Source organism: Zonotrichia leucophrys, unplaced genomic scaffold, assembly GCF_028769735.1.
Source record: "Zonotrichia leucophrys gambelii isolate GWCS_2022_RI unplaced genomic scaffold, RI_Zleu_2.0 Scaffold_231_80927, whole genome shotgun sequence".
Classification (NCBI taxonomy): domain Eukaryota; kingdom Metazoa; phylum Chordata; class Aves; order Passeriformes; family Passerellidae; genus Zonotrichia; species Zonotrichia leucophrys.
The window spans coordinates 49,001-74,580 of NW_026992436.1; the positions used below are offsets into that span (position 1 = coordinate 49,001).

General features: G+C 53.0%; 1 protein-coding gene across 1 annotated transcript; it reads right to left on the reverse strand.

The window, feature by feature from the left end:
- Positions 1–16,481: 16,481 nt before the first annotated feature.
- Positions 16,482–24,391, reverse strand: LOC135441304 (serine/threonine-protein kinase pim-1-like). The gene is made up of 7 exons (XM_064700849.1): positions 24,322–24,391; positions 23,739–23,866; positions 18,331–18,906; positions 18,173–18,223; positions 17,602–17,968; positions 16,832–17,008; positions 16,482–16,588 (listed from the first exon to the last, which is right to left on the reverse strand). The coding sequence occupies exons 1-7, from the start codon at positions 24,389–24,391 to the stop codon at positions 16,482–16,484; spliced, it is 1,476 nt and encodes a 491-aa protein (XP_064556919.1).
- Positions 24,392–25,580: the final 1,189 nt, after the last annotated feature.

The window sequence follows — 25,580 nt, forward strand, 5'->3', positions numbered from 1 at the left end:
TGATTGTTGCCATGGAAACTGACCATAGCAACAGGGGGCTTGTGATGGTTGCCTGCTAAGGATCAGATTTGTCACAGGCCCTCAGAGGGGTTCCCTGGGGACTTTCCAAGAGTCTCCAGGCTGTTCCAGAGCTGGAATGTCACAGGCACAGACAGGGACTCCATGGAGACCTCCCAGGGCTTTCTTGGAATGGAAAAGAGCCCTGTGGTCAGAGGCAGTCTCAGCCATTCCATGGTGACATCCCAGGGGATCTTGTGCTGCAAAGGCACCCATCTGTCACAGGCACTCACGGGGGCTCCACGGTGACATCCCAGGAGTCCCCAGGCTGCCAAAGAGCCGGGATGTCCCAGACACTCACAGGGTTCCTGTCATGGGCAGGTATATTTATACAAATATGTATTCTCTGTTATGGTAATGATTAGACAAAATTGCCTTAATCAGAAATATTTATGCCAGGATTTAAGAGACGTCAAATAGATTATACAGAGCACTAGGAAATTATTTCACAGCAACTGTGTTAAGCAAAACCTGTAATTAAGCAGAGATTGACGTTACTCCCCCAGACCAATGACCAAGGGCAATTCCCTTTGGCTCAGCCTGGAGCAGTGACCTTGAGGGTGTCCCCACCGCTGGGAGGGATCCCCACACCCCTCAAGAAGGGAAATGTCAGGAGATGCTGCCATTAAAATTTGGGATGGGGCTTTTCCAGTCTGAGGTGCTCCCCTGTCAGTCAGATGTGCCCAGGCTGGGCCAGCTCAGCAGCTCTGCAGACGCTCTCAGTGGTGTCACTTGGTTGTTCCCTTCTCTGGGGATTTTTCCAGCTCTGCCACAGCTTCAGCTCCCTCTGAGGTTGTTGAACTTTGAGACTGGTTTCAGCTTTATTCACTCCCAAGGCAGTGTGACTCCCCTCCTTCATTTCCCACTGGAGGCTTTGCAAACAGGGCCTTGCTGGAGTTGTTGGAGCCCATTGCAGGCAGAGCCTCCTGCTCCAGCAGGAACTGCCTTTCCTGTGCCATCAGCAGGGCAGGTCCCGCTGCAGGAAAAGCCCCAGGCCAGCCCCAGCACAGGAAAGGGCTCGGGCACAAGGGCAGAATGCCATGCTGGGAGCTGGGCCAGGGAGAGCCTGAGGCACCAAAGGCACCTTGGCAGCAGCAGCTGCTTGCAGGCCATGGCCAGAAGCCTCCCTTGGCAGCCCCGCCTGGTGGCCACCACTGCAGAGCTGCTGCCTCAGGGCTCATTCCTGGCTGGGCTCTGAAAAGCCACTTCTGCTCCAGGAGCCTGACTGGGAAGCCATTGGCCCCAGCACCTTGGGGACAAGATATTAATGACAAAACTCTTCATGCCAGTATGCCAAGGAAGGGGCAGAGGAAAGGGCAGAGCCAGGCCCAGGGGACAGGGCTGCCATGGTGATGGCTGTGAGGTCACTGCCCCTGCAGCAGCCTGGCTGCCCTCAGCAGACATTCTGGCCAGAAGCCTTGTGAGGGCACGCAGCACAGCAGAGAACCCACACTACAGGAATTCTGTCACTGGGGATGAGAGGGTTTCAATGGGCAAGGCTACACAAATCTCCTGCTCTTGGACAATTCCAGGGCTGGGGAATCCACTTCTCTGGAAAAACAGCTGCAGCTTCCTGCCACTTTTATAATTGTAAAATATTTCCTCCTTCTAACAAATGTTAATTTGTCCCCATTCAGTTTAAAGATACTGACCTGTTTTCTATCACTGTAGGATTTATTTTAAAATAACTTTGAATGCTATTTTTCCCTTTTCACAGACCTTGGATAGGACTCAAAAATCTCCCAGAATGGGTTTTGGAGGCCTCATCACAAAATCAGCAGGGAGAGTCTGCGGCCTCTGTGGTCAGTGGAGTAGAGACTGAGGAGTTAAAGGGAATAGCCTGGGAGGGATTGAATGGTGATGTCAGGCTGGAGCTTTTCTTCCTGGAGGATATGAGCATGAGGAGGAAATAATGGCACCAAGGGCAGCTGGAGAGGCCCACACTCAACACCAGCAGAAAGGAATTTCCCTGGCAGGGCAGGGCTGCGGTGCAGCACGTGCCCAGCAGGAGCCTGGAGCAGCCCAAGGCTCTGTGTGGGCAGGCAGAGGCAGGCAGGAGGCAGAGCTGTCAGCAAAGGAAGGGCCCAGCCAGGTGGGGCAGCCGGGGGATGCCGACAGCCTGCAGGGACAGAGGCGCAGGTTTGCTCAGCACCAGAGACACCTTTCCCTTGCTTGTCCCTACCTGTCATCACTGCCACCAGTGTTCTGCTCTACCTGGAACCTGCAGACACTTTCTCGGTCCTGTCCTTCAATGGGACCCTTCAAGAAAACTTCTGTGTTTCAATTTATTTTTGAGTTTTTGAGAAGTTTTTAAACACACTCTGTGGCACTGAGTCTGATACAAAGAGCACCAAAGCCCCAGAGGCTCATTAAAGTCCCTGTGCTGTGTCTGTGCTGCTGAGCTGGGCCGGGCTCCTGGCCCAGAGGCAGCTCCTGGCAAGGGCAGCGCTGCAGAGAGACAGCTCTGGCCAGGAGCAGCTCCTGTGCACAGCCCAGCAGGGCTGGGGCACTGCCAGGGCCCCTCAGGGACACCAGCAGGGCACAGACAGAGCTCACAGGGGCTCAGCACTGGCAGGGGCTGTGGGATGGCCAGAGGGGGCTGTGTCACAGCAGCACCTCTGTGGCTGTGTCACAGAGGCACAGAGCAGCTGGGATGTCAGCAAGGGGCTGTGTGACAGCACAGAGTGGGCTGTGTGAGGTCACAGATTGGGCTGTGACATCACAGAGTTTGTTGTGTGAGGTCACAGAGCAGCTACAGTGTCATAGAGGGAACTGTGTGACATCACCGAACAGGCTGTGAGATCATGGCATGGCTGCATGACATCATAGAGCTGGCAGTGAGGTCAAAGTATGTGCTGTGACCTTACAGAGTGTCAGTATGACATCACAGAGAGGGTTTTGTGACATCACTGAGGGGGGTTGTTACATCACAGAGCTGGCTGTGACATCATAGAGTAGGGTTTGAGGCCATAGAGCTGATCCTGCCATCATAGAAGGTGGCTCTGTGACATCAGGGAGTGGGCTGTGACAACACTGGGTGGCTGTGTAACTTCATAGAGCAGGCTGTGACATCACAGTAGAGATTGTGAAATCATAGAGTGACTTTCTGACATCACAGAGACTTCTGTGACGTCACAGAGCAGTTGTATCACATCATAGCGTGGCGTCTCAGAGTTGGCTCTGGGACATCACAGGGGGCAGTGTGACATCACAGGGGCTGTGTGACATCAGAGGATGTCTGTGTGACATCACAGGGGCTGTGTGACATCGCAGGGGCTGTGTGAGGTCCTTGGGGAGGTCACTCTGCCCCGGCCCCCCTCACAGCTCCCCCCAGAGCAGTCCAACCCTGCTCATGCACAGCGGGGTCCCCCCCTGTCCCCCCGGGTCCCCCCGCCCCCAGCCCGCAGCCTCCCCCAGAGTGTGTTCCATGAGATCGACCCCAGAGCCTGACACGGGGACAGGGGGCCGAGGCCCTGGGGGTGGCACAGAGGGACAGGGACCCCCCCGGCAGCATCCTCGTTCCTCCCAGGGCCAGAGCCTGGGCCAGGGCTCCTTCACTGTGCTACCAACGAGGCCTTGAGAGCGCTGAAAAATCCCCAGCAAGGGAGCAGCAAAAACCAGATTGAATATTAAGGGACAGCAGCACAAAGTTCCTTGGCAAGAGTCACTCTGCTCCTGACTGGACACTTCAGGCACAACAAGGAAACAAAGCAACAACAAAACCAAACAGAATCCAAACAATCAAACCAGAAATTTACTGAGAACCGGGGCTTTCATTCCTAAGGAAAAGAACTGTCCTTATCTAGGTGCCTATGGCCAGAATTGGAATTTCACCTCCAGTATTCCCTATTGTGACAGAGTGGAGGAGTTTCTTGGCTCAAGACATTTCATATGTGGGGAGTGTTGCAGTGTGTTGCAATTTCCGGTTTTAAACTTCCCAGCCCCTTCCCAGGTGTGGCAATATCTCTCTTCCCCTTCCCCTTTGCCCCCTGCTGGGCTGTCAATCAGTCTTAACACTCCAGCAAGGCCATCCTGTGGTTGGTCAGCTTCAAAAGATGCCCCCGTGCCCAGAGGTCATTGGTCTGTCTGGGTGTCATCGTTCCCTGTGTTATGTTTGCCCAATTATCCCATCAAAAAAACCAAAAAATATTTTAAAAAGCAACAATTTTAATTGAATAGTTTAGAAAATATATAAATAAGGGACAATTTGGTTCAAATAATAGCGTATAAGCAAAAACAACCACAGGGTACGGAGTGCAGGGTTCAATGACCCTTGCCACTTCACGTACAAGCTTGCCAAGTGAAAATCACCCCTTATATGCCATGTGTCAATGCCATCTCCTCCTATTTTCGGTTCGTCACTTTTCTGTCTCCGCCTTCATTACCACCTTTACCACGCATGCGCCACCAATCGGTTTGGTGGTCGCACAAGTCTTTGGGGGTCGTCACTGATGAAGGCCCTGTAGTCTTCTTTGTTGTCTTTTAATTCACCTTTGGGTTACACATGCGCACCAAGCCAGTACAATGTAAGCCAAGACCAACGTATCACTGCATCTGCATATCAAAGCAATAAGTCCTTTATAATTAGCATTTTCTTGGACCCAACCAGGTTCTTGGTCATTTTTAGCAACTGTATCTTCAGCTTCTTTCCTGTGGTCCTTGAGAACATCTGCTGGGAAGGGGGGGTGGGTGGAGCCCCTCCTTTCCCTCTCTTCTTTGGCATTACAACTTTTAACTATTTACTATTTTATTATTCTCAAATATTAATTACTGTATCAATATTGATTACTGTTTCAATTTTTATCAGCACGAATCATACCTATTTCCCACACATGAGACCCTGCCCCTCCCACCTGGTTGGTGGCTCACCTGTCCCTTCCCTCCCCCTTCCCCCGGAGCTTAAAAAGTCACTCAGGCCATGCGGTCGGGATTCTGTTGGAGCTGTTACCTAAGATTCAGATGTCTGTGACCATGGAATAAACTCTTGATATTAACCCTCTGGCAGAATCTGTCTCCTTTTCCTCCTCACCTTAGCCTGAAGCCTTCCCACCTGAGGCAAACTGAGTTTCTACAAGCCTGGACTTGTTTCGGCACCCAGCTGCACCATCCAGCCAGCCAAAAGTGTCTCTGAGGTGAAACACCACACTTGCCGCCTTTGGCCCAGGAGCAGGGTTCAGACGAGCCCAGGCACAATCTACCTGGTAATATTGGGATCTTATTCCAATAGGGGAGGAAGGGGCCAGTCCAGGCCCGTCCTGCCTGCCCTGGAACCCCAATCCCCCCAGAGCCTCTATGCCAGCCCAGCAGTGTCTGCCAGTCCCTGGCACAGCACAGACAATGCTCCACAGCCACCTCTGCAGCCCCAGCCCAGCTCCTGAGGGACCAAATGACCCACAGTCCCAGCTGGGGGAAGGGCCCAGGAAGAACAAGGGGTATTGAAGGCTGACCACAAGGCAAGCACACATCTTGGCCCTACCTGCTCTTGGAATTTCCATCTAAACACTGCTGCAATCCTGGAGTTGGTACCTCTGTGTATGCTCCTCTGTATCCTTTTTGCCTCTCTCTCTTTCTGTCCTTTTCTTCTATTTCGGTCCTTTAGCAAATTTGAGTAATGTAAAATTCAAATAGCTTAGAGTTTGTGAAGTTGAATGGGCCAAGTCAGTGCTTTAAGAAGTGTTCTATGTTGATTGAATGTCATATTAAATCTTTTGCCAAAAATTCTCTGATTTTCTAAAGTTATCAGTAAAGACTGTTTGGTTGTTTTGAGCTCCTGAGGATCTCTTGTTGGTTTTTCTCCAGGAAGTCCAATTCAGAATACAGAAAAAATTGTAATTCCTTTTAAATATCTCCTTGACAGAGTTTTCTACTGGATGGAAGTCAGGGCTTGTGTGTCCTGCTTGGCCCAGCCCAGGCAGGGCTTTCCCAGCCCCATTCCACACTCCATTGCCCAGCTGGAGCCGCTGGTGCCTCTGAGTTGTGCTGTCCCAGCCCCAGGGACGCTCTCCTTGTCTGCCCATTCCCCCACGGTCTCTGGGCAGGGATGGCCTCAGTGGGGGCTGCTGACATCCTCAGTGCCTTGGAGGCTGCTGCTGAATTTTCCTGCTCCAGAGGCTTGTTCAGCCTTCAGCTCTTCAGTGCAGGAATTCAGTGTCCCAGGGCTCATTACCATTCAGAACAGCTAAACAAGCTAAGCTTCTCGGAATAATTTGATTTAAGTGTTCAAATCAAATGTGTGCTTAATTATTCAGATTTCAGAAGCCAATTCAATGTGAATACCCTGAATTTAAAAAAACAGCAAGAAAATATTTTTTTCAGGTCCTGTAATTTTTTTTACTAGTAATTCATTGAAATGTGCAATCTCCAATTGACATTGAATCCAAGTACCTCCTCATGCAGTTTGAATGGGTATGAAAATCAAGACCTTTCATGGCTGACAATCAATCAGACTCTGTCCCTACCCCCACCCCACCATTTCCCCCATCCAAGCCCTGGCACTCAGAGCAGCCTTGTGCAAATCTGAACTCCCTCCAGCCCACACTGGACCTAGCCAACAGACCACAGTTGAACGGGATAGAACTTGATAAAAATTACACCATTAAAATAACAATCACACAATTACAAACTCTTCCCTGAGCTATGTGCAAAGTCCCAGCATGTCTGATGAGTCCACTGTTCACAACTGGTTTGCATACTAAAATAAATTTTTGACTAATGTGGTTCTGTGATAGATATAAACACAATTAAGTTCTTGTATCAGGATTCTTGTCCTGGACTGAGGACACAACAGCTCAAATAATTCCTGATTTGCAAATCTATCAGTGGTGGATGGAGAAGGGAGGTCAGGCTGCTCTTGGTGTTGTGGAAATGCTGAAAGCAGCCTGACTCATTTCATCTGCTCATGCCCTGGCTGATCTCCCCTCTTTCCCCTTCCACCCATTGGCTTTTGTCTCCCCCCAGCCCCCTGTGAAGAGCCTGGCTCTGTGTTCTCCATCCCCTCCTGGCTGGCACTGCCAGGCTGGCATGAGGAGCCCCTCAGCCTTCCCTGCTCCAGGCTGGACCAGCCCAGCTCCCTCAGCCTCTGCTCACAGCCCAGGGGCTCCAGCCCCACCTTGGGGCCCTTCCCAGACCCTGCTCCAGCTGCCAGACATCTTTCCTGCCCTGGGCAACCCAACCCAGGCCACAGTGACCTGGATAATCCCAGTCCTTGCTGTCCTGGTCACACAGCCCTGGCCCCTTGTCCCCTGTCAGGCTCTGGGGTGGATCCTGTGGAACATCCTTTGGTGGTAGGCTGTGGCTCCAGGTGGGCTGGGGGTATCCCGGGGCACAGGGACCCTGCTGGGCATGAACAGCATTAGAGAAACTGTGTTTGGGAGAAACATTGTTGGGAGAAACTGTGAGGGGGAGCTGGGGCAGAGTGACCAACCCAGTGACCTGACACAGCCTGCTGGGATGTCACACCGCCCCTCTGGGATGTCACAGCCCATTCTCCAATGTCACACAGCTGATCTATGATGTCACACCAGAGTCTGTGTGTAGAAGCGAAGGGAGACAACCCATCCTCTGATAAGCATCGAACTCCAATTTATTGATCCAACATGCACATTTTATAGGCGTGTTAATTAAGTTCATACATATTGCAAAACCCGAGCTCATCATTGGCTACAAATCACACAGGAACCTCTCCTTTTGTTTTCAATACCTGTGGTTTGTTATTGAGACCAAGACTTGTTTTTCTCATCCTGTTATGAACGGTTCTCAAGGCCTCCATGTTTGTCACTTTGCTTTCCCATAACTATCCAAGGACAAGGTATTTACTTGTTATTAAAAAAAACCTGAGAACACTGTGTTTACAGAAACGTGCCTGGGAATTTTGTTATTTACTGGATCAGGCTTGAGAATTTGCTGCTTATAGCTGCCTTTTACTTTTCCATCGGCTGTATTTTTTCATGGCCTTTTTTTCCTTCAAGCCATGTCTGAGCAAAATTCACCAACATCTGTGATGCCATAGTCTGCTCTGTGATGTCAGACCTCTGCCCTGTGATGTCACAGCTGGATCTCTGATGCCACAGAGGCAGACTATGATGCCATGGCTGCTCGATGACCTCACCTAACCCACTCTGTGATGTCATAGCCCACTCTGTGACCACATGGTACCAGATGATAAATTGTCTTCACCAGGTGAGCTCACACCTGGAGCTTGTTCTCCACAACCCCAGGCCTGTGGAGACCACACAGTGCCCATTGTGTGAGAAGGGGAACTGGAAGTTCAGCAGCCTCAGTGTCCTGCCAGCTCAGCCAGGCCCACGGGAACATTGGGGTCCACAAGCACCAGGGACCACCAGAGACCACCAGAGAGACCCCCAGGACAGGAGAATGCATGGGTAAAGGGGAGGGGAAATATGTTAATGATTTTGGAGAAATGATTATCATATGTATTTTTAGTCCAGGACAATCAATGAATATGTATGCAAAATACAGAATATCAAGAGAAACTTTCCTGTACTCAGCATGCACAGCTTTGGGAGGAGCTCTCCCCCGTGCATCCAGCTGAATAAAGAATGCTGCTTCTTAATGCTACATGGGGGTTAAGGAATTTTCTGTTTTACTAAAGTTTTGGTAACACTCCCACTGCCAAGGAAAATTCTGTCTGCTGCTGTTCACAAACAGAGAAGGGCTGGTGGCAGATGTGGGGCTCAGAGGCTGCCTGGGACACAGTGACCATGAAATAATGAAGTGTTCAATGTTCTGTGAAAGAGGGAGGGGCAGCAACAAAACTTCTGCCCTGGAAATAGGAAGGGCAGACTTTGGCCTGGTTAGGCTGCAGATTTGGGGAATACCTAATCAGGTACTGATTGCTTTAAGGGAAACAGCCCTTAAAAACAAAGGGGTCCTGGAAGGACGGACACATTTCAAGAAAGTAATCATAAGGGGGAAGAAGCAGCCTGTCCCAGTGCGGCAGAAGATGAGCTAGTGAGGAAAATGACTGGCCTGGCTGGGCATGGAGGTTTTCTGGAGACTCAGGGGTGGAAAAAGGATCAGCAACTCAGGAAGTCTTTAAGGATGTTGCTGGGTCATACAGAAAGTAAAGCTGAGAGTTGAAAACTCTATTAAAACTTAACCTGGAGGGTTCTGCAAAAAGAATAAAAATGTTTTAATAAAGAAAAAATAGCAAAAAGGAGGAGGAGTAGGAGAACATCTACTCTTTATTGGATGCAGTGGAGAATATAGTAACAAAAGATAAGGAAAAGGCTGAGCTACTTTACCCCTAGTTTGTTTCAATTTTCAATATTAGGAGAGGATATCCTCAGGACAAGTGTTCTCCTGAGCTAGTAGATGGGCACAGGGAGCAGAACAGCCCCTGTAATCCAGGAGGAAGCAATGGGTGACCTGCTGAGCCACTCAGATGCTCACAGGTGAATGGGATCAGACAGGATCCATCCTATGGCAATGAGGGAGCTGTAGATGAGCTCCCCAGGCTGCGCTCCATCATTTACCATCAGTGCTGGCTCAGCAGGGAGCTCCCAGAGGACTGGAGGTGCCAGTGTGAGCCCATCCCCAAGAAGGGCTGGAAGGAGGATCTGGGGAGCTCCAGGCCTGTCAGCCTGACCTGGGTGCCCAGCAAGGTTATGGAACAGATCACCTTGAGTGCCATCACAGGGCACCCACAGGATGGCACTCACAGGGCACTCCCAGCTGATGGGAACAAACTTTCTGGCTGAGTGCAGAGGCCAGGACAAACCTGGGTGGTTTCCCTGCCATCCCCCAGCCCTTGCTGGCCCCAGGGGCTGATGGCATTTGTGCTCCCTCAGGTTCATGTCCCCACACAGCAACAGCATGGGGGTGCTCCCCCTGCTCTGTGCAATGCAAACAGGGGCTGTTGAGCCAATGCTGCCGTGTCTGTGCTTGCAAGGATGGGGCACCTGTGTGAGCTGGGGGAGAGGCCAGGGCTGCAGAGGGGGGATGTTGTTGGCAGCTCCATGAGGACGATCTGGGATGCTGCCCTGGGCTGTGCAGCGCACTGGGGATGGATCAGCCCCTGCTCTGCTGCTCCTTCCCGTCTGCCCCAGGGCCCTTGCAGAGCACCAGCTGCTGCTGTCCTCAGTTGCCATGGCAACCCTCAGGACAAAGCACTGCCAGGGCTGTTCCAGGTACAATTGCAGTGACACTCGTTGGTGCCACCAGGTGCCATGGCAATGGCCACGGGGACCCAGGCCTTGGTTTGGTGCCATGGCAACCATTCCCCGGAGCTGTTGTGATGGTTGGTGGCCATGGAAAGCTGCCCTGGGCCCTTGCTCAGGGCTGGTGTCAGTGCCCAGAGCCAGAGGGGATCCCTTGCTGGGGGCTGTGCCATGGCCACCTGCCCTGTGCCGCGCTGGCCGCTCAGGCACCAGGAACCAGCAGCCAACGGCACTGCCAGGGCCAAAGGCCAGGTCAGCCAGACAGAAAGGGGCAGGGCTGGGCACTGTTTCCATGGCAACCGGCACTGGGGGGGACACCTGGGTCACCTGGCCTGGCAGTTGCCATGGAAACCCCTGGCAGGGACTGAGGGCACAGCCCCTGGCACTGAGACACTGCTGGGCCGGGTGCTGAGCACAGGGCTGAGCACGCAGAGATGGTTTTGTTCTTGCTGAGCTGCAGCACAGCCAAGGCCTGTCCTGCCCCTCGGCAGCCACGCTGGGGAGGGGCTGGGGCTGCGGGGGAGCTGGGCAGGGGACACAGCCAGGACAGAGGACCCCAACTCACCCCGGGCATACTCCAGACCAGAGCACATCATGCTCAGGGTGTGAAGGGGGGAACAAGGAGGAAGGGGGGAATTTTGGAGGGAGGGCTTTTGCCTTCCCAGGGAACACTTAGGCAAGAGGGGCCCTGTTTCACCAGTGGGCAGGGTCACTACCAAAGACACAGACACCAACTGAAGGAATTGTGTCATTTATATCATGCACAGCTGCAAAGATTACAAAAGGATAAGCTCAGCAAAGCACATCTTCATTAGCAAAGAATTACAAAAGAAGCTCAGCAATCCATCATAACCCATCATCATGTTTTGATGACCAATCCCTTGGTGAAACACTAGAGGTGTTTGTGGCAGACAAAGATTCTGGCTGACTATCAAGGTACACCTTACAGACATCAGTAGTACTTTAGTGACACTGTTCTTCATTCTTTTTTCTCAATCCCATTGGAGTTAGGAACAAGAATTCTGTTGTGCCTGGAGCTGGCACCTTTTTAATTCCAGAACAATGTCCCAAGGCCCTTTGCTGTTCAGCTTTACCATGCTGTCTGTGGCTAACAAGGCCTGGGGGGCCCTTTCCCCTCTGGCTGGAAGGGGCCGGGTCCCAGTCCCTGAGGGGCACCCAGGCTCCTGGATGGAATTCCTGTGCAAGTCCCTCAGTGTCACAGCAGCCTTCACATGGGGCCTCGTGGATCAGAGCATTTTCCACAGGGGCCCTTGGGGCAAACAGGGAGATCTGGTCTGGCAGGATGCGTAAAGCAATATCCTGTCAGATTCTCCTGACACAGACTCCTTGGCTGCAGGGACACATTCCCAATGTTCCTGCCCAGGTCTCAGGACTCAGAGTTGTCTTTCCTAGGAGCTGCTCCTTCAGCTGCCTCGGGAGGGCCATTTGGCCTCTGGACCCACACTCTGGCTCCATTATTAGGGCTGATGGATCCAAACCCTTTAGCTCCACAAATGGTGGTGACTGGAGCTGGATCTCCTATTTTCACAATCATTCTTAAAACTGCAAGATCAATAATTGTGCTACCCTGTCATGGGGTTGAATAATCCAATCTTGTTATTTATTGTTTAACAGAATTACTGTAATTTCTCCTTGATATTCTGTATCAGTTCCTCCTGCCATGACATGAACACTTTGCAAGGCCAAGCTCCAAGGGAGCAGTTACCAAAGCAAAGTGTCCTGGAGGCATCTGAATTCCTGTTTCAGTATGAAGGCCCATTGCCCTTGGGATTCTCCACATCAATCCAATCCAGAAGGCCCAAACCCTGCATGTTGGATTGCCAAACTGGGGGCCATCACAGCCAGTACATTTCCCAGGCAGGTCTCACTGTCAGGGTTGGAGCAAATCTGGGGATGGCTCCCCAGCAGGAGGTTCCATTTCCCCAGTGCCTTGTTAAGGCATAGCCATCTGAGATGGTTCTCCATCCTGCAAACTTTCCATATCTCATTTATGAAAACTGCGCTTTAATCACTGCACTGTTCAACAATCTGCAGCTGTGCACATCAGTATCATGAAAACCCTGGTTAATAAAAATAGCCAATTTCCTCCCTTCCTCCTTTTTCCATTGTATGCAATCTCAGGAAGTTGACCACTGACTTTCGGGTCCTGGCCAATCCTGTTCTGTAGGGCATTTAGTGTTACATCCCTGAGCAGCCAAAGCTACCAAATTACTACTGTCAGCACTATTTCACAATATTATTATTTTGTATGTACATATTGATATAGAATTATAGATATATAGATATGCAGATATAGACATATATAAATATAAATCTATAAATATAAACATGAAGGTCTTATTATCCTATAAATATGTATATAGTTATTTATTACATTGATATTTCACTTGCACAAGTGCATCTGAGCTCAAGATTAAAACCTTCTTCTGTTGCTCCATGTGGGAGCATTCCAACAATAATTGCTCCTTCTGAATGTGCTGTTTCCTATGTACTCTGAACAAATTCATCTTTGTCTGCCCAAATCCACAAAGTCTTTTCCTTTTCCATTTGAAATTTTTGGATGCATTTGAAGACATCCAGGGGTGCAGCTTTTACCCGACTGCCCCACTGCTTCCACGGGGCTGTGACCTCAGCCCACTCCAGAGCCAGGGAACTCCAGGGAAGGGCTTCCCATCTAGGAATTTCTGATGGGACTGGTTCCTCACATTGACACTGAACAAGTTACATTTTGTTGGGATCTGGCCAGACTGGGCCAGTTTTGTTTTACCAGTGGGCAAAGTCAGCACCAAAGACACAGACTCCAACTGAAGGAATCAGTGTCATTTCCTGCAGTTCAGAGCAGCAAAGAATCACAAAAGGAGCAGCTCAGCAATGCACCCAACCATCCCCACCAAAGATTGCCTGCAGTGATTAAGAAAGATCCAGCAGCATTTACCCTCAGCCTTTACCATCCCCCAGACCCACACAGCAGCTGGGGAAGCTGTCACAGCCAAGGGCTGCAGAGCCACTCCTGGGCACTGGGAATTCCTGCAGGTGCCTCCAGCCCCAGGAGAGGCTACAACCCCGCTGGGAGAGGGACCAGCTCTGACAGTGCAGAATGAACAAACTGACAGCACTGCTAGTGTGGCAACATCTGCTTTCATCCTCCTCTTGGGTCCCTCCCAAAGCCTGGCCAGGGCTCAAGGAGGAACCAAGGGAGCTGACTTTGACCATACAGCCCCAAACAAGGCCAGATGTCAGATTTCATGGCCTTGTCTGGCTTCTAAATACACAAAGGTCAATACATGTTTCACTAATGAGTGGCTACATCTATCACAGTGCTAATGACCATGCATATTTCATCAGGGAGCAGATACAAAGATAACCTTTGGTTGGAAGGTTCATCCAGAGGCCACCTTTGGCTCAGGGCCTGCTGTCCAGGCCTCACTCAGGGCTGGCGTCCAGGCCTTGGCACTTCAGGGACGTGGTTTAGTGCTGAGCTTGGCACTGCTGGGTGAGCGGCTGCACTGGGTGAGCTCAGAGGGCGTTTCCAACAGAAAGGATTCTGTGATTCCATGATTCTATCCACTGCATTCTGCTGAGTCTATTTTAGCAGCATTCCTTTGCTCCAAAAGTTCCCTCTTGCCCAGCTCCTGTGGCCTGAGGCTTCAGCTCCTTCAGCTCCTGGTGCTGAGCTGCTCATGCTGAACAAGACGACTCAGAGAGATGAATCCAGTCCATGCAATTCCTTCTGGGACACGGAGAGGGGAGGCTGTGCAAACAGGAGCATTGTTTGCTGTGGCCTCCTCTCTGCCCCTCACGCCTTTCACTGCTTTGAACCAGACAAGAGCTTTCTCCAAGAGTGCAATGGAGCAGCTGTTCCTGCTCCCAGGCCTGGCTCTTCCCAGTCTCTGCCCTTGCCTGGTTCTGTCCCTCTTGCTGTGCCCTCTGTTCCCCCAGGGCTCGCTGGCTGCTGCCCAGGACTGTGGCACTGGCACAGATCCAGTGCTCCAGAGCCTCCTTTCTGTGCCCTTGGAGCTGCCTGGGCACAGCAGCCTTTTCCATCTGGAAGCTCCCCATGGACAGGGAGTGCCCAGCTCCGTTCCTTGCACAGCCTCCAGGAGCCCAGGGCTGCCATCTCCAGTCCCTGCTGGCACTGGGGGCTCCCAGGTGCCTCAGGCTGCTGTGACACCGCTGCGACGGGAGGGAAGAGGGGCAGGGGCTGTGCTCAAAGCCAGCTCCATGTGCTGCTGCTGCTGCTGCTGTGGGGTCATTTGTGCAGCCCTGTCTGCCCAGAGTCAGGGATCAGATCCTGCCAGTCTCTTCCAGCCCTGGCTGCTCAGAGTTTGGGCCTTGGAGCCTCAGGTGGCCAAAGGCAGCTGCTGCTGGTCCCTCTGTGTGCCCGAGTTCAGCAGTGCTGCTCCATCAGTCTGTGCCCAGCAATGGGGAAAAGCCTCAGCCCTGCAGGGCCAGGAGCTGCCGGGCTCTGCCTGAGCGGCTCAGCCAGCAGGAAGGGAGCTGCTCCACACGGGAACCAGGAGCAAAGGACATTCCTTTTGTAGGACATGTTTTCTATTTAAAGGAGAAAAAAGGAAAAAATAATTAAAAACTATATAAAATATGAAAGATAAAAACAAAACCCAAGTGTGCAGTGAAAAATCTTCTCTAACTTTGAATTAGAGGTAACTGATCTTTTGAAACAGAACTCAGTTATTTCTTTTGTAAATGCGCTGATGGCATGGATCCATCTTACTGACCTCAGCAGTCTTTATAAAAAGTTTTTGGGGATTGTTTCCAATATTGTTATTTTAAATTGTGGTCGAAGCAAGAGGAAATTGCTTTGTGCCCTTCCAGCTCCAAGCAGGACTGGGAATGGAAACCCTGTTAAAGCCCAAATCCTTTACAAGATGACCTTCCTTCTCACCCTGCAAATGAGCCGCACATTCCTGTGGAAACTGCCAGGAGTTTCTTAGAGACACAAAGTCCCACTTACGGCTTTTTGCTCTGGTTTGGCAGTGCAGAAGGGCAATTCTCCATCCACCAGCTCCAGACTGCACTGCCTCAGGAGCACGGCCCACTCGCCAGCTTTGGCCCACTCGTGGCACTGCTAGAGGAGGAAGAAAGTGCAATTGCACAATTCCAGCCAATAAAGAAGGAAGAATGGGACAGACAAAATACCCTGTACAGATCCAGGCATTCAGCTGGGACTCTGGAGAGTTTGGGTCCTTGCCAGTTGGATGTGTGTCCCCAGCTGCAATCTCTGGGCCTGCAGCAGAGTCTCACTCACCTGCCAAAGCAGAAAGCTCAGGTGCTGTGCTCACAATGGACTCGTCTGATGCAGAGCTGTCAGAGCAATGTGAGGGCAGAGCCAGCCCAGCTGGGCCCAGGGCTGAGCCCAGCAGAGCCCTGGCAGAGCCCAGAGCAGCCTCAGCACCCGCAGAGCCCGGCTGCAAGGAGAGAAAGCAGAAACCGCCTGTCAGCTGAGGGCTCCTGTGCCCTTGTGCCAAGGCCTGCGGTGCCCAGGCCATGCTGGCTGTGCCCAGAGCTGTGCCCAGAGCTGTGCCCAGAGCTGCCCATCCCTGCTGTCTTTGGCAGCAGAGCAGGAGGGCAGCACATGTGCCCAGCGTGCAGCCCGCCATGGCACATCCAGCCCTCAGTAGCTGCCCAGAGTCAAAAAGCAGCTGGGCAGCTGACTGAAGAATTCATTGCATCTGCCCTTGCAAAGGGGGAATCTTTAGTGCCCAGCCAGGCCGTGCCATGTCCAGATCTGGAAGCATCCCCCTGCCTGTGGACTCACCTGCAAATTGGGCCTGGAGCCTGGCTTTGAAGAAGGTGCCAGAATCCAAGTCCATCATCTTCAGCTGGCCAGGCCAAGGAAGAGATTGTCATCCTTGAGGTTGTCCTTGGTGTCTCCAGCAGCAGCCCCACTTGGAACAGCTTCTCCAGGGGCTCCTTCTCCTTCCCTGGGGCCAGACCAGGCTCTCAGGGCTCTGCCCAGGGCCCCAGCCATCCATGAACCATACAAACAAAACCAGGGCGGTTGGTGGCCACCAGTGCTTGCCACACCATGTCTGCAGCTCAGCTCCAGCCCAAGAGCTGTGTGTTCCCTTCTGCTGACCCCTGCTCAGAACTACAGGCAGGACAAAACCAGCTTGGTTTGCTTTGCCACTGATTGCCAAGAGATGCATGGAGCTGGTACCTGCCAGGCCCCTGGATCCAACTGTGCACGTGGATCTCTTCAGTCTTCTAGGGCAGAGGAACACCCTTCACCCAAGGATGACAGAAAAGATCTTCTAAGGATGGCCTGTCTGAAGGCTGCATGGACAAACATCTCTTAATGACATCTTGGCACGCTGGGGAGAGAAACCAGAAATCACCAATCAGTTGGAGAAGTTGTCCCCCTGTTTCCACGCCCAGGTCATGCTGGTTGTGCCCAGAGCTGGGCCTAAACTTCCCCATGGATACTCTGTTTGGAGGAGAGCAGGATAGCAGGACATGTGCCACCTCCTCAGCAGCTGCCAGAGTGGGATGCCCATCAGCCCGCTGCTGACTCCCAGCACTGGGATTCCCCCGCGTGCCCAGAGATGAGGATCCACCTTGAGAGAGCCATCGTGGGAACAAGATTCGCCCCCGGATGATCTCCTGGCCCCTCCTGAACGGGTGCTTCCCCATGACCAGGTGGCACAGCAGGAGGCCCAAGGACCAGATCGTGGCTGCCTCGCCGTGGTAGCGTTGGTGCTGGATCCACTCTGGGGGGCTGTAGGACAGGGTTCCTGTGGAACACAGACAGAGATCAGCAGGGGGATGCTGCTGCTCCCAGAGCCTGGCCCCAGCATCCCTGGGCATGTGGGGGCTGCCCCAGAGGCACACGGGGTGAGCGCTGCCCTCTCTCCAGCACCTGGGACTTGTGCACAAACTCGGGGCTGGAAAAGAAGCCACTGGTCCTGGAAGAGGGCAGAAGAAACCCTAGGAAGGCCCAACCATGACACACAAAGGAAAAACCCACCCAGTAGTGGAGAAAACCCACTCTCCTTCCCACCTGCACGGCCCCCAAAAATCTTAATAAGCCAAGGAGAACAAGGGGAGTGGAGCAGTCCAAGCCCTTCCTCGCCTGCACACCAAACCATCCAGGGCATGGGGTCAGACCCCTCTCCCTGCTACCCCCATGGGGGTTTGTGTCGGGCTGGCTGCCCCAGCTCCAGCCCCAGCCCAGGCCACAGTGGGTGCTGAAGGCTGTCAGCAGGGCTGGGAGCTGGCAACCCTCACACCCCACCCGGAACAACTCGGCTCCAGCATCAATCCCATTGCGGTGCTGCACCCAGGCTGGGCCACGAGATGCCCAGGAGCATCCCCTGCGAGGGCTCACCTGCAAACTGGGTGTAGGCTGTGTCTTGGAGGAAGGCGCCACAGCCAAAGTCGATGAGTTTCAGCTGCCCGCTGGCCAGGTCGAGCAGGATGTTCTGTGGTTTGATGTCCCGGTGCAGGACCCCGCAGCTGGTGCAGTGCTGCACGGCCTCCAGCACCTGGCGGAACAGCTCCCGCGCCTCCTCCTCCGGCAGGAACCCCCGCTCCGCCAGGACACCCGAGAGCTCCTGGCACCGCTCCGGACGCTCCAGCACCAGCAGGAAGATGTCAGGGAGCTCAAGCCATTCCAGGAGCTGAATGACACCGGCACAGCCACGGGACACCTTGGCCAGCAGCACGATCTCCAGCGGGGCGCTCGTGCCGTCGGGCTGCGTGAGGAGCGTGGTGCCGTCAGTGGGGCCGAGGCCGTGCCGGGGCTCTGGGAGCCCTCAGCCAGCCCGGGATGCTCTGCACGCCCCGCTCAGCCCACGCCCGCTCTCCCCGCAGGGCTCACGGCGGCTCCCACCCTGCCGGGCCCCGGCTCCTCGCCGCCCGGCACGGCCCGGCTGCTGCCGGTGGCCCCGCTCACTCACCAGCTCGCCCCAGTGCCGGATGAGATCCCTCGGCACGCATTTGATGGCCACCTGCGAGCGAGGGAGAGCAGCGGGGTGAGCTCGCCGCCCGCCATGCCCAGACCCATCCTCCTCCTCCATCCCCTCCTCCTGCGCCCGCCGCCGGCCCCGCCACTCACCGGGGCGCCGTCCGAGAGCCGCGTGGCAGCGAAGACGCTGCCGAAGCCGCCGCGCCCCAGCAGCGACCCAAGCCGGTACCGCTCCTGCAGGGCCTCCTGCGCCTTCCCTGCGGGCGAGACGCGGCTGTCAGCGCTCGGCCCGGGGCCAGCCACGGCCCCCGAGCGCCCCTCACCCGCCCCGGGCCCGGCATCCCCACCCGCCCCGGGCCCCGGCGGCTTGGGGCCGGAGGCCGCGCTGCCGAGCGGCGGAGCTCGGGCCGGGGAAGCCGCAGCGGAGGCGGCGGGAGCGGCCGCGCTGCCTGTGTCCTCCGCGGGGCCCGGGGGGAGCCGGGACCGGGGCCGGGGCCGGGGCCGGGGCCGGGACTGGACCCTGCGTCGGGTCCGGGGCCGGGCTCGGGCCAGACGGAGGCAAAGGGCGGCGATGCCGCCCCAGCCCCAGGCACTGATGCCCGCCCAGCAGCGCCACCGCCAGTACAGCCCGAGCCGGGCCGAGGCGAGACCGCGGCGGGACGGCCGGGGCCGGGCACGGGGCAGCCCCGCCCGGGGCCGGGGGCGGGCCGGGGGCATGGCCCGGCCCTGCAGGGGAGAGGGAGGCGGGGAGAGGAGAGGGACGCCGGGCAAGGGACTCTGAGAGAACGGTGCGGGACAACGGGAAAGGGAGAGAAAGAGAAAGAAAGAGAGAAAGAGAAAGCAAAGGAGAAAGACTATTAAAAAGTATCTGTTTTGCTGCTTCTGCCGCCACTGCCGCCGCCGCTGCTGCCGCCGCTGCCGCCGCTGCAACTGAAGCACCGGGGCCGTTCGTCCCCGTGTCCGTTCCCCGCTCGCCCCACGAGCCCCACGTTCCAGCCCCGCGCGCCCCGGGGACAGCCCCTTCTTCTGTCCAAACACGGGAACTTTGCAGCCTTGAGCCCGGATGCAGAGCCCTGACTCCTGCACACTGGCACAGCGATCCCCTCCCCTGCTGCTGTGCATTGTCCTTGCTGAGGGTCAGACACTGTCGGGCCACCTTCCCTTGGGGTAGGATTCCTACCTGACCCCAGCACTGCACTTACACCTCCAGTGTTGCTTTCCAGTAAAAACAGGGGAAGGAAAACTGTGTGTGGCTCATGGTATTTTAGAGTGTCCAAAAGTCACTAAGTCACCGATCTTAGAGGTGAGGTGCATCTGGAATTACTGGGATGGAGATGCAGTGCAACATGGAAAAGGGGAGCATAGACATAAATAGAGGAAAACATCTTGGATTGTTTCTTTCATTTTCATTTCCCTTCTGGAAAGCTGTTTCAGTTTTCCAGGAATCTTCTCCTGTCTGCTCTTCCCAAGAATCTCTCATGGAGAACATGGTCAAGCTTCTGTCACAAGATTTGCCACCAGGAAATTAGGCCACTGGTGAAATTTTCATTTTGACTGTTTGTGCTGGTTTAGGGCAAATTTTGGGAGGAAACCTCCAAAAGGGTCCGTCTAGAAAGCAAGTTCAAGCAGCCCCTCCCCCTACTAGTTCAGGAAAAGACTTCCCTTGAGAAAAGTGAAAAAACCCCAGTTTATTTAACAAGTAAAGTATTCACAAGCATGAAAAATTAATAATAATAAATAAAACCTCTGACACTGCTGAAGAGATGGCAAATTCAGGAAGTCCTTTTTGTGGGTTGTTGTTGGCTCACTCGGTCTCTTCTAAGTCCCTCTGGTGCTGAAATGGAGAGTCTCAGAGCTCGGTGGGCCACAGGTGTGAGCTGCCGCCGGTGTTTTTCTGGGTTTTCAGTCCAGAGCAGGTTTAAACAGTTTCCAGAGAAAGGAAAGTCACAGTCTGAGGAACTTCTCTTCCTAAGCTAGCTAAAACCAATTTGCTAGACCTGGGCTTTGAAGGCATCGGGAAATTTCCAAATCTGGGCACTGGCGGTCCCAGCAAACACCAGAGCTGGATGGCGCTGGAGCCAGAACCTGCAGATTTCCAAACTTTGGCTTTCTGTGCCAGCAAATCACTGGGCTTGGGCTGTGCCAGCACCAGGAAGTTTTCAGATCTGGGAGCTGGCACTGCCAGCAAACATCAGATCTGGGTGGTGTCATTGCCAGTGAAGAAATCTGCCAGATTTGGGCTCTGCTTGCACTGGGAAATTTCCAAATCTGGGTTTTGGTACAGGAAACACAAGATGTGGGTGGTGCCAGACCCAGTAGCAGGAAGCTGCCACAGGTTTTGGATTTCTGTGCCAGCAAATTGCTGCCCTTGGGCTGTGCCAGAATAGGGAAATTGCCCAGATCTGCCAGGAAACAGCCCATTTCAGGCTCCAGGCTCCAGGCTCCAGGCTCCAGGCAGGACTGGGTCTGGATGCCTTCCTCTTTTCTTTCCTTCTTTCCTTCCATCTTTCTTGGGATCCTGCTGCTAACAAACTCCAGATTGGGCAGTGCTGGCAAGGGGAAATTGCCAGGTTTTAACTTTCTTTGCCAGCAAATTCTGGACATGGGTGGTGCCAGAAGAGGGAAATTGCCAGATGTGGGCACTGGCAGGGCCAGCACACACCAGATCTGGGTGGGGAATGTGCCAGCACCAGGAAATTGCCAAATGTTAACTTTCTGTGCCAGCAAATTGCTGGAATTATGCTGTGCAGGCATCTGAAAAGTTCTGGATCTGAGCACTGGTGGTGCCACCAAACACCAGATCTTGGCATTGCCAATGACAGTAGCAGGAAATTGCCAGATTGTGCCTTTCTTTACCAGAAAATTGCTGGACTTGGCTCTGCCAGAACAAGGAAATATCCAGATCTGAGCACTGGCAGTGGCAGCAAACACCAGGTCTGGGTGCCTGTATTGGCACCAGGAGACTGCCTGATTTTGGCTCTCTGTGCCAGCAAATTGCTGCACTTGGGCTGTGCTGGCCCTGGGAGATTTCCGGATCTGGGCACTTGCGCAGCAAACACCAGACCTGGGTGGTGTGTTGTAGTGTGGTTTTATACTTTGTAATAGTTTGTAATAGTTTTGTTTTTGAATCCCTTCCCATTTTTCCCAAATGGTTCATCCCAGATGGTGTCCCCCTCCCTTTACCTGTGTAACCCCTTTCCCTTGCTGAGATATCCCCAAATCCCCACCCTGGCTCTCTGTCAATCACTCAGCATCCCATCCCCTCTATCTGGAAGCTTTGGTCCAGGATGTCGAGTGATCAGCCAGAGGCCAGGGGTCAGTCCCCCAAGCCTTGCCCCATACGCTGTCCTAAATGTCTGTCCCCCAGTACCCATCCCTTAAGGTCACTTATTGGTCAGTAAAATGTTATCTACTTTTGGTTTCCACCTGCCTTTAAATGTAACCTTGGCACATCTCCCGGGGCTCTCGGCAAGAGCCCCCTTAGGTGTAGGGGCTCCTTTGGGACTCCTAGAATAAAACCTTGGATTAGCCCCAGGTAAGAGTCGGCCCTTTATCTCCTGCCGATGTCTGTGGTGTCTCTTGCGCTGCAAAGGCGACCAGCCCAGGTGCCCTCAGTACCCTCGGGGCACAGAGAGCGTTTTCCCCCACTGTCGGCCGTGTCGGGGCTGCCCCCCGGTGTCTGCCGACTCGGGACTGGCCGGAGATCCTGAGAGGCTCCCAGAGAGACAGAGACAGTGCTGCTGGTGGCAGCACCAGGAAGCTGCCAGGTTTGGGCTTTCTTTGCCAGAAAATTGCTGCACTTGGGCTGTGGTGGCACAGGGAAATATCCAGATCTGGGCATGGGCAGTGCTATCAAACACCAAGTCTGGGTGGTGACAGTCTTGGCACCAGGAAATTGTTTCCTTTGTCTCCTTTTTTCCAAAAAATTGCTGCACTTGGGCTGTGTTGGAATAAGAAATGTCCAGGCTGGGGTACAGGCAGTGGCAGCAAACACCAGATCTTGGCATTGCCGGTGCTGGCAGCGGAAATTGCCAGATTTTGGCTTTCTTTACCAGAAAATTGCTGGACTTGGCCCTGCCAGAACAAGGGAATTTCCAGATCTGGGCACTGGTGGTGGCAGCAAACACCAGATCTGGGCGGTGCCAGACACAGTAATGTTGGAAATGAATTTGTAGAGAATTTTTAAGGTTTGATAGAAGGTTTCTATAGTATGTATACAAGTGTCATGATCCGTCCTTATGAACTGGTTGTGTGATGGTTTGTGGGTTGATCTCAGAGTTCAAAAAACACCGACACGGTACAGGGGATTGCTGTGATAATCAAAACAAATGTACCGTTATTGAATAACCACAACAAAATGTGTTGGGGAGAAACTGGGGGAAAAGGGAAAAAATAAGGAAAAGGAGGGAGGAAGAGAAAGGAAGGTATAGAGCTACCAACTGTTTTCCTAGGCTGGGACTAGACCCAGAGCTAAGCAAACACATGTAGCCAGGTGACATTGTGTAACATCAGAAGCGGGCAACCATGAGGACTTTGCTGTCAAAAGGTTACAGTTTGCACCGGGCCCAGAAGTGTTTTTCCCTAAGGCAAAACAAATTGAAATGTGACGTTTAAAAGCTTCAAATGACTATGAAAGGAAACTGCAGAATAATTTCTGGAAGGGCAGCATTGTCAATGATCATGCAGCCCACCAACAGCTGGAGCTGAATCCAGAATTGCTTCTTCCAGCTGTGCAGGAATTCATTCCACTGGCAAGCACTGGTCCATGGGAACAAATGATCCCCTAGCTCTGGGCTGAATGGCGCCCAGGCTGCAGTGCAGATTTGAGGAACCCTTGTCACTTGTTATTGGCCTCCCAGTGCACTCATCCTTCTGCAAACAAGGTGCAAACAACACAGCTGGAGTGCTGTCCTGGGTAAATATACATACAGGTGACTTTGCCAAAGCAGTGCATCATTTCCCAGTGGAATACATGACCTCTTCTTACCTATGGAATTGTGATTGAGGACACCTGTGAGCCAGATCTGTGGGAGATTGCAAAGGAGCAAAGCTTTGGGATTTGGGCACACTTCTCTTGGTTTCTTTGCTCAGGCCTTTGGTGAGTAAACAACACACCTAGGTAGAAAACCTTTGACTAGACAGGATCTTTTGGATCCATTGTCCCCCAAACAGGTCAACAGGTGACTCTGTTGTAATGCCAAGTAACAAAGAGCAGCACAAATGACACAAGGAAACGATGGCCAAAGAGGAAGAGGAGAAGCCCAATGAGGAAGGGATGCGGTGAGACACTGGCACACTGAGTGAACTGCACTCCCATAATCTCTAGGCTAGCAGGTCCTGGTGTCACATTCTCCTCTTGGTTTATTTAAATTTAATTTATTTATTTACTGTTTTTTCATCATCAAAATAAAGTATATACAATTAGAAATATGTCATCAAAACTTAAAGACAGAATCCAAACACATTAATTCAAAACTACATCTAAAGATCAGAACATATGTACAGCTGTAACTACCAAGCCTAACACATCAATCCTATTCTTCAAACACTCTTCATACAGGCGGCAGCTTCTCCCTGAGCTTGGAGGACAGAGAGCTCTTCTGGATGGGAGGCGAGGACTTTGTGGGTGAGGGAACATCTGAAGTGTCCAGAGAAAACTTCTCGGTAAGACTGTAACCAGTCAGATCTGCAAAGTGGAGACACAAAGTTTAACAGAGGCTACCATGCAAACCTAAAGCATCTGAAGCTCCATATTTCATGGGACACATTTCCTGGAAATGTCTATACAGCTGCACAGGGAAACATGCTCCTGCTGACAGAAACTTGAGGCAGGCCAGGGCAAAACCCTGAGCCACTTGCCCAGAGCCAGCACAGGCACAGCCTGGCCTCTGGGCTGCCCTGGGACAGCAGGGAGCCCAGAGCCCTGTGCTCTCCAGGAATGGCTCAGCTGCACATGCACCCTCCTGCTCCTCTGCCTGCCCCACAGCTCAGCAGCCCTGCAGCTCCAGGGGCACTGGCAGCAGCACAGCTCATTGCAGGGGCACGTGCAGGGCACAACTGTTCCCTGGCAATGTGCACAGCCTCTCTGGGCTGCCACCAGACCCTTCCTCCCAGCAGAGATTGGCCCAGCTCCCCCCTCACCTCTGTGTGAGGCTGAGCCATGACTGCCCTTCACCTTGTCCTCCATCTGGAGCTGCTTCAGGCCCCCCATGCCATGATTAGGAAGGGCAATGGAGAGAGCAGGGGCAGATGCACACCCTTCCTTAGGATTTCGTCATTGTTAGCACAGCTCAAAAGGCAAATCCAGAGGTGTCCAACTCGGCGCTTCCTCAGCTTTCTGGAGAACATCTTGCCTTCACCAGCCCAATATTTTGGAGAGGTTTATCGCACATGTGGAGGCTTGCTGGCAGCACATTTCTTCAGCTGGGTGCCCATCACCTTGCAGAGGGCAGAGGTGAGCTTGGTGGCCACGGTGCGGACGTTGGCGCTCCGCACAGGCAGCGCCTTGTTCCCCAGGCAGGACCAGAGCATGGGCAGGGCGTCGCGCTGGGCGACTTCAGGGCTGCTGGCATGAACCCCCTGCACAAGCACTGCCGGGACAGAGACACAGCTCCTTTCCCACCAGCCTCACTGCAAACAAGGATCTACCTCTGCTTCTGCTTCTTGCCAGCCTCTCTGGCCAAGACCAGCAAAATAGCACTCAGAGCCCCTTGGTCCAGAAACGGGCAAAGCAGCTGATCATCCTGGAAACAGAACCACCAACCCCTCAGCACTAATTGCTCCAACCAGAGCCCTTGTCCTGTGGAAGACTTCCTACCTTTAATAAATTATTTCACAATCTCTGCATGAACAACGAATGAAATGTCAAATTGCCTTTGATTTCCATTAAGAAGTTGTCTAAACCCACACTGAAGATTTGGAAATGTACCATAGAGAGGAAATGGAGAGATTTCTAATAAAAGGGATGATTCCAGTTTTGTAACTTTGATGTCAAGTGCCAGATGTCTAATCTGGCTCTTCCCTGTGCTCAGGGGCACACAGCAAAGGGCAGGATTAGAACACACCTCAAAACTCCAGCCCACCAGAGATGGCTGCTGCCTGACAGCTGGATGAGAAACATCAGTGACCAGCTGGTGTCTTTGGCAGAATGCTTTTGGGGCTTCCAACAAAGAGCTGTTTCAAACCTCAGGGCATCTCTAGAGAATTACCAGACCCCATTGCCTTGGCATTTGGGCATCTCCACATTTTAATGCCACTTCCCCTCCCAATGGCAATGGCATTTTTTCTTATAATGTCCACTGAAATAGGGGCATAGAGAAAGAAAAATGCTACACGGGGGACTGAAATGTAAGCAAAACACGAGTGTTTTCTCATGTTGTCTCTGAAATCTCTCTGCCCAT

What these genes read in the sequence shown, in the direction of transcription:
- LOC135441304 (XM_064700849.1), bottom strand. Translation starts at nt 24,391, where the DNA reads ATGGGGGGCCTGAAGCAGCTCCAGATGGAGGACAAGGTGAAGGGCAGT. An exon ending in GGCTCTCGGACGGCGCCCCG is followed by an intron (nt 18,224 to 18,330) that starts GTGAGTGGCGGG and finishes CCTCGCTCGCAG; the next exon opens with GTGGCCATCAAATGCGTGCC. An exon ending in CCCACGATGGCTCTCTCAAG is followed by an intron (nt 16,589 to 16,831) that starts GTGGATCCTCAT and finishes TTCTCTCCCCAG; the next exon opens with CGTGCCAAGATGTCATTAAG.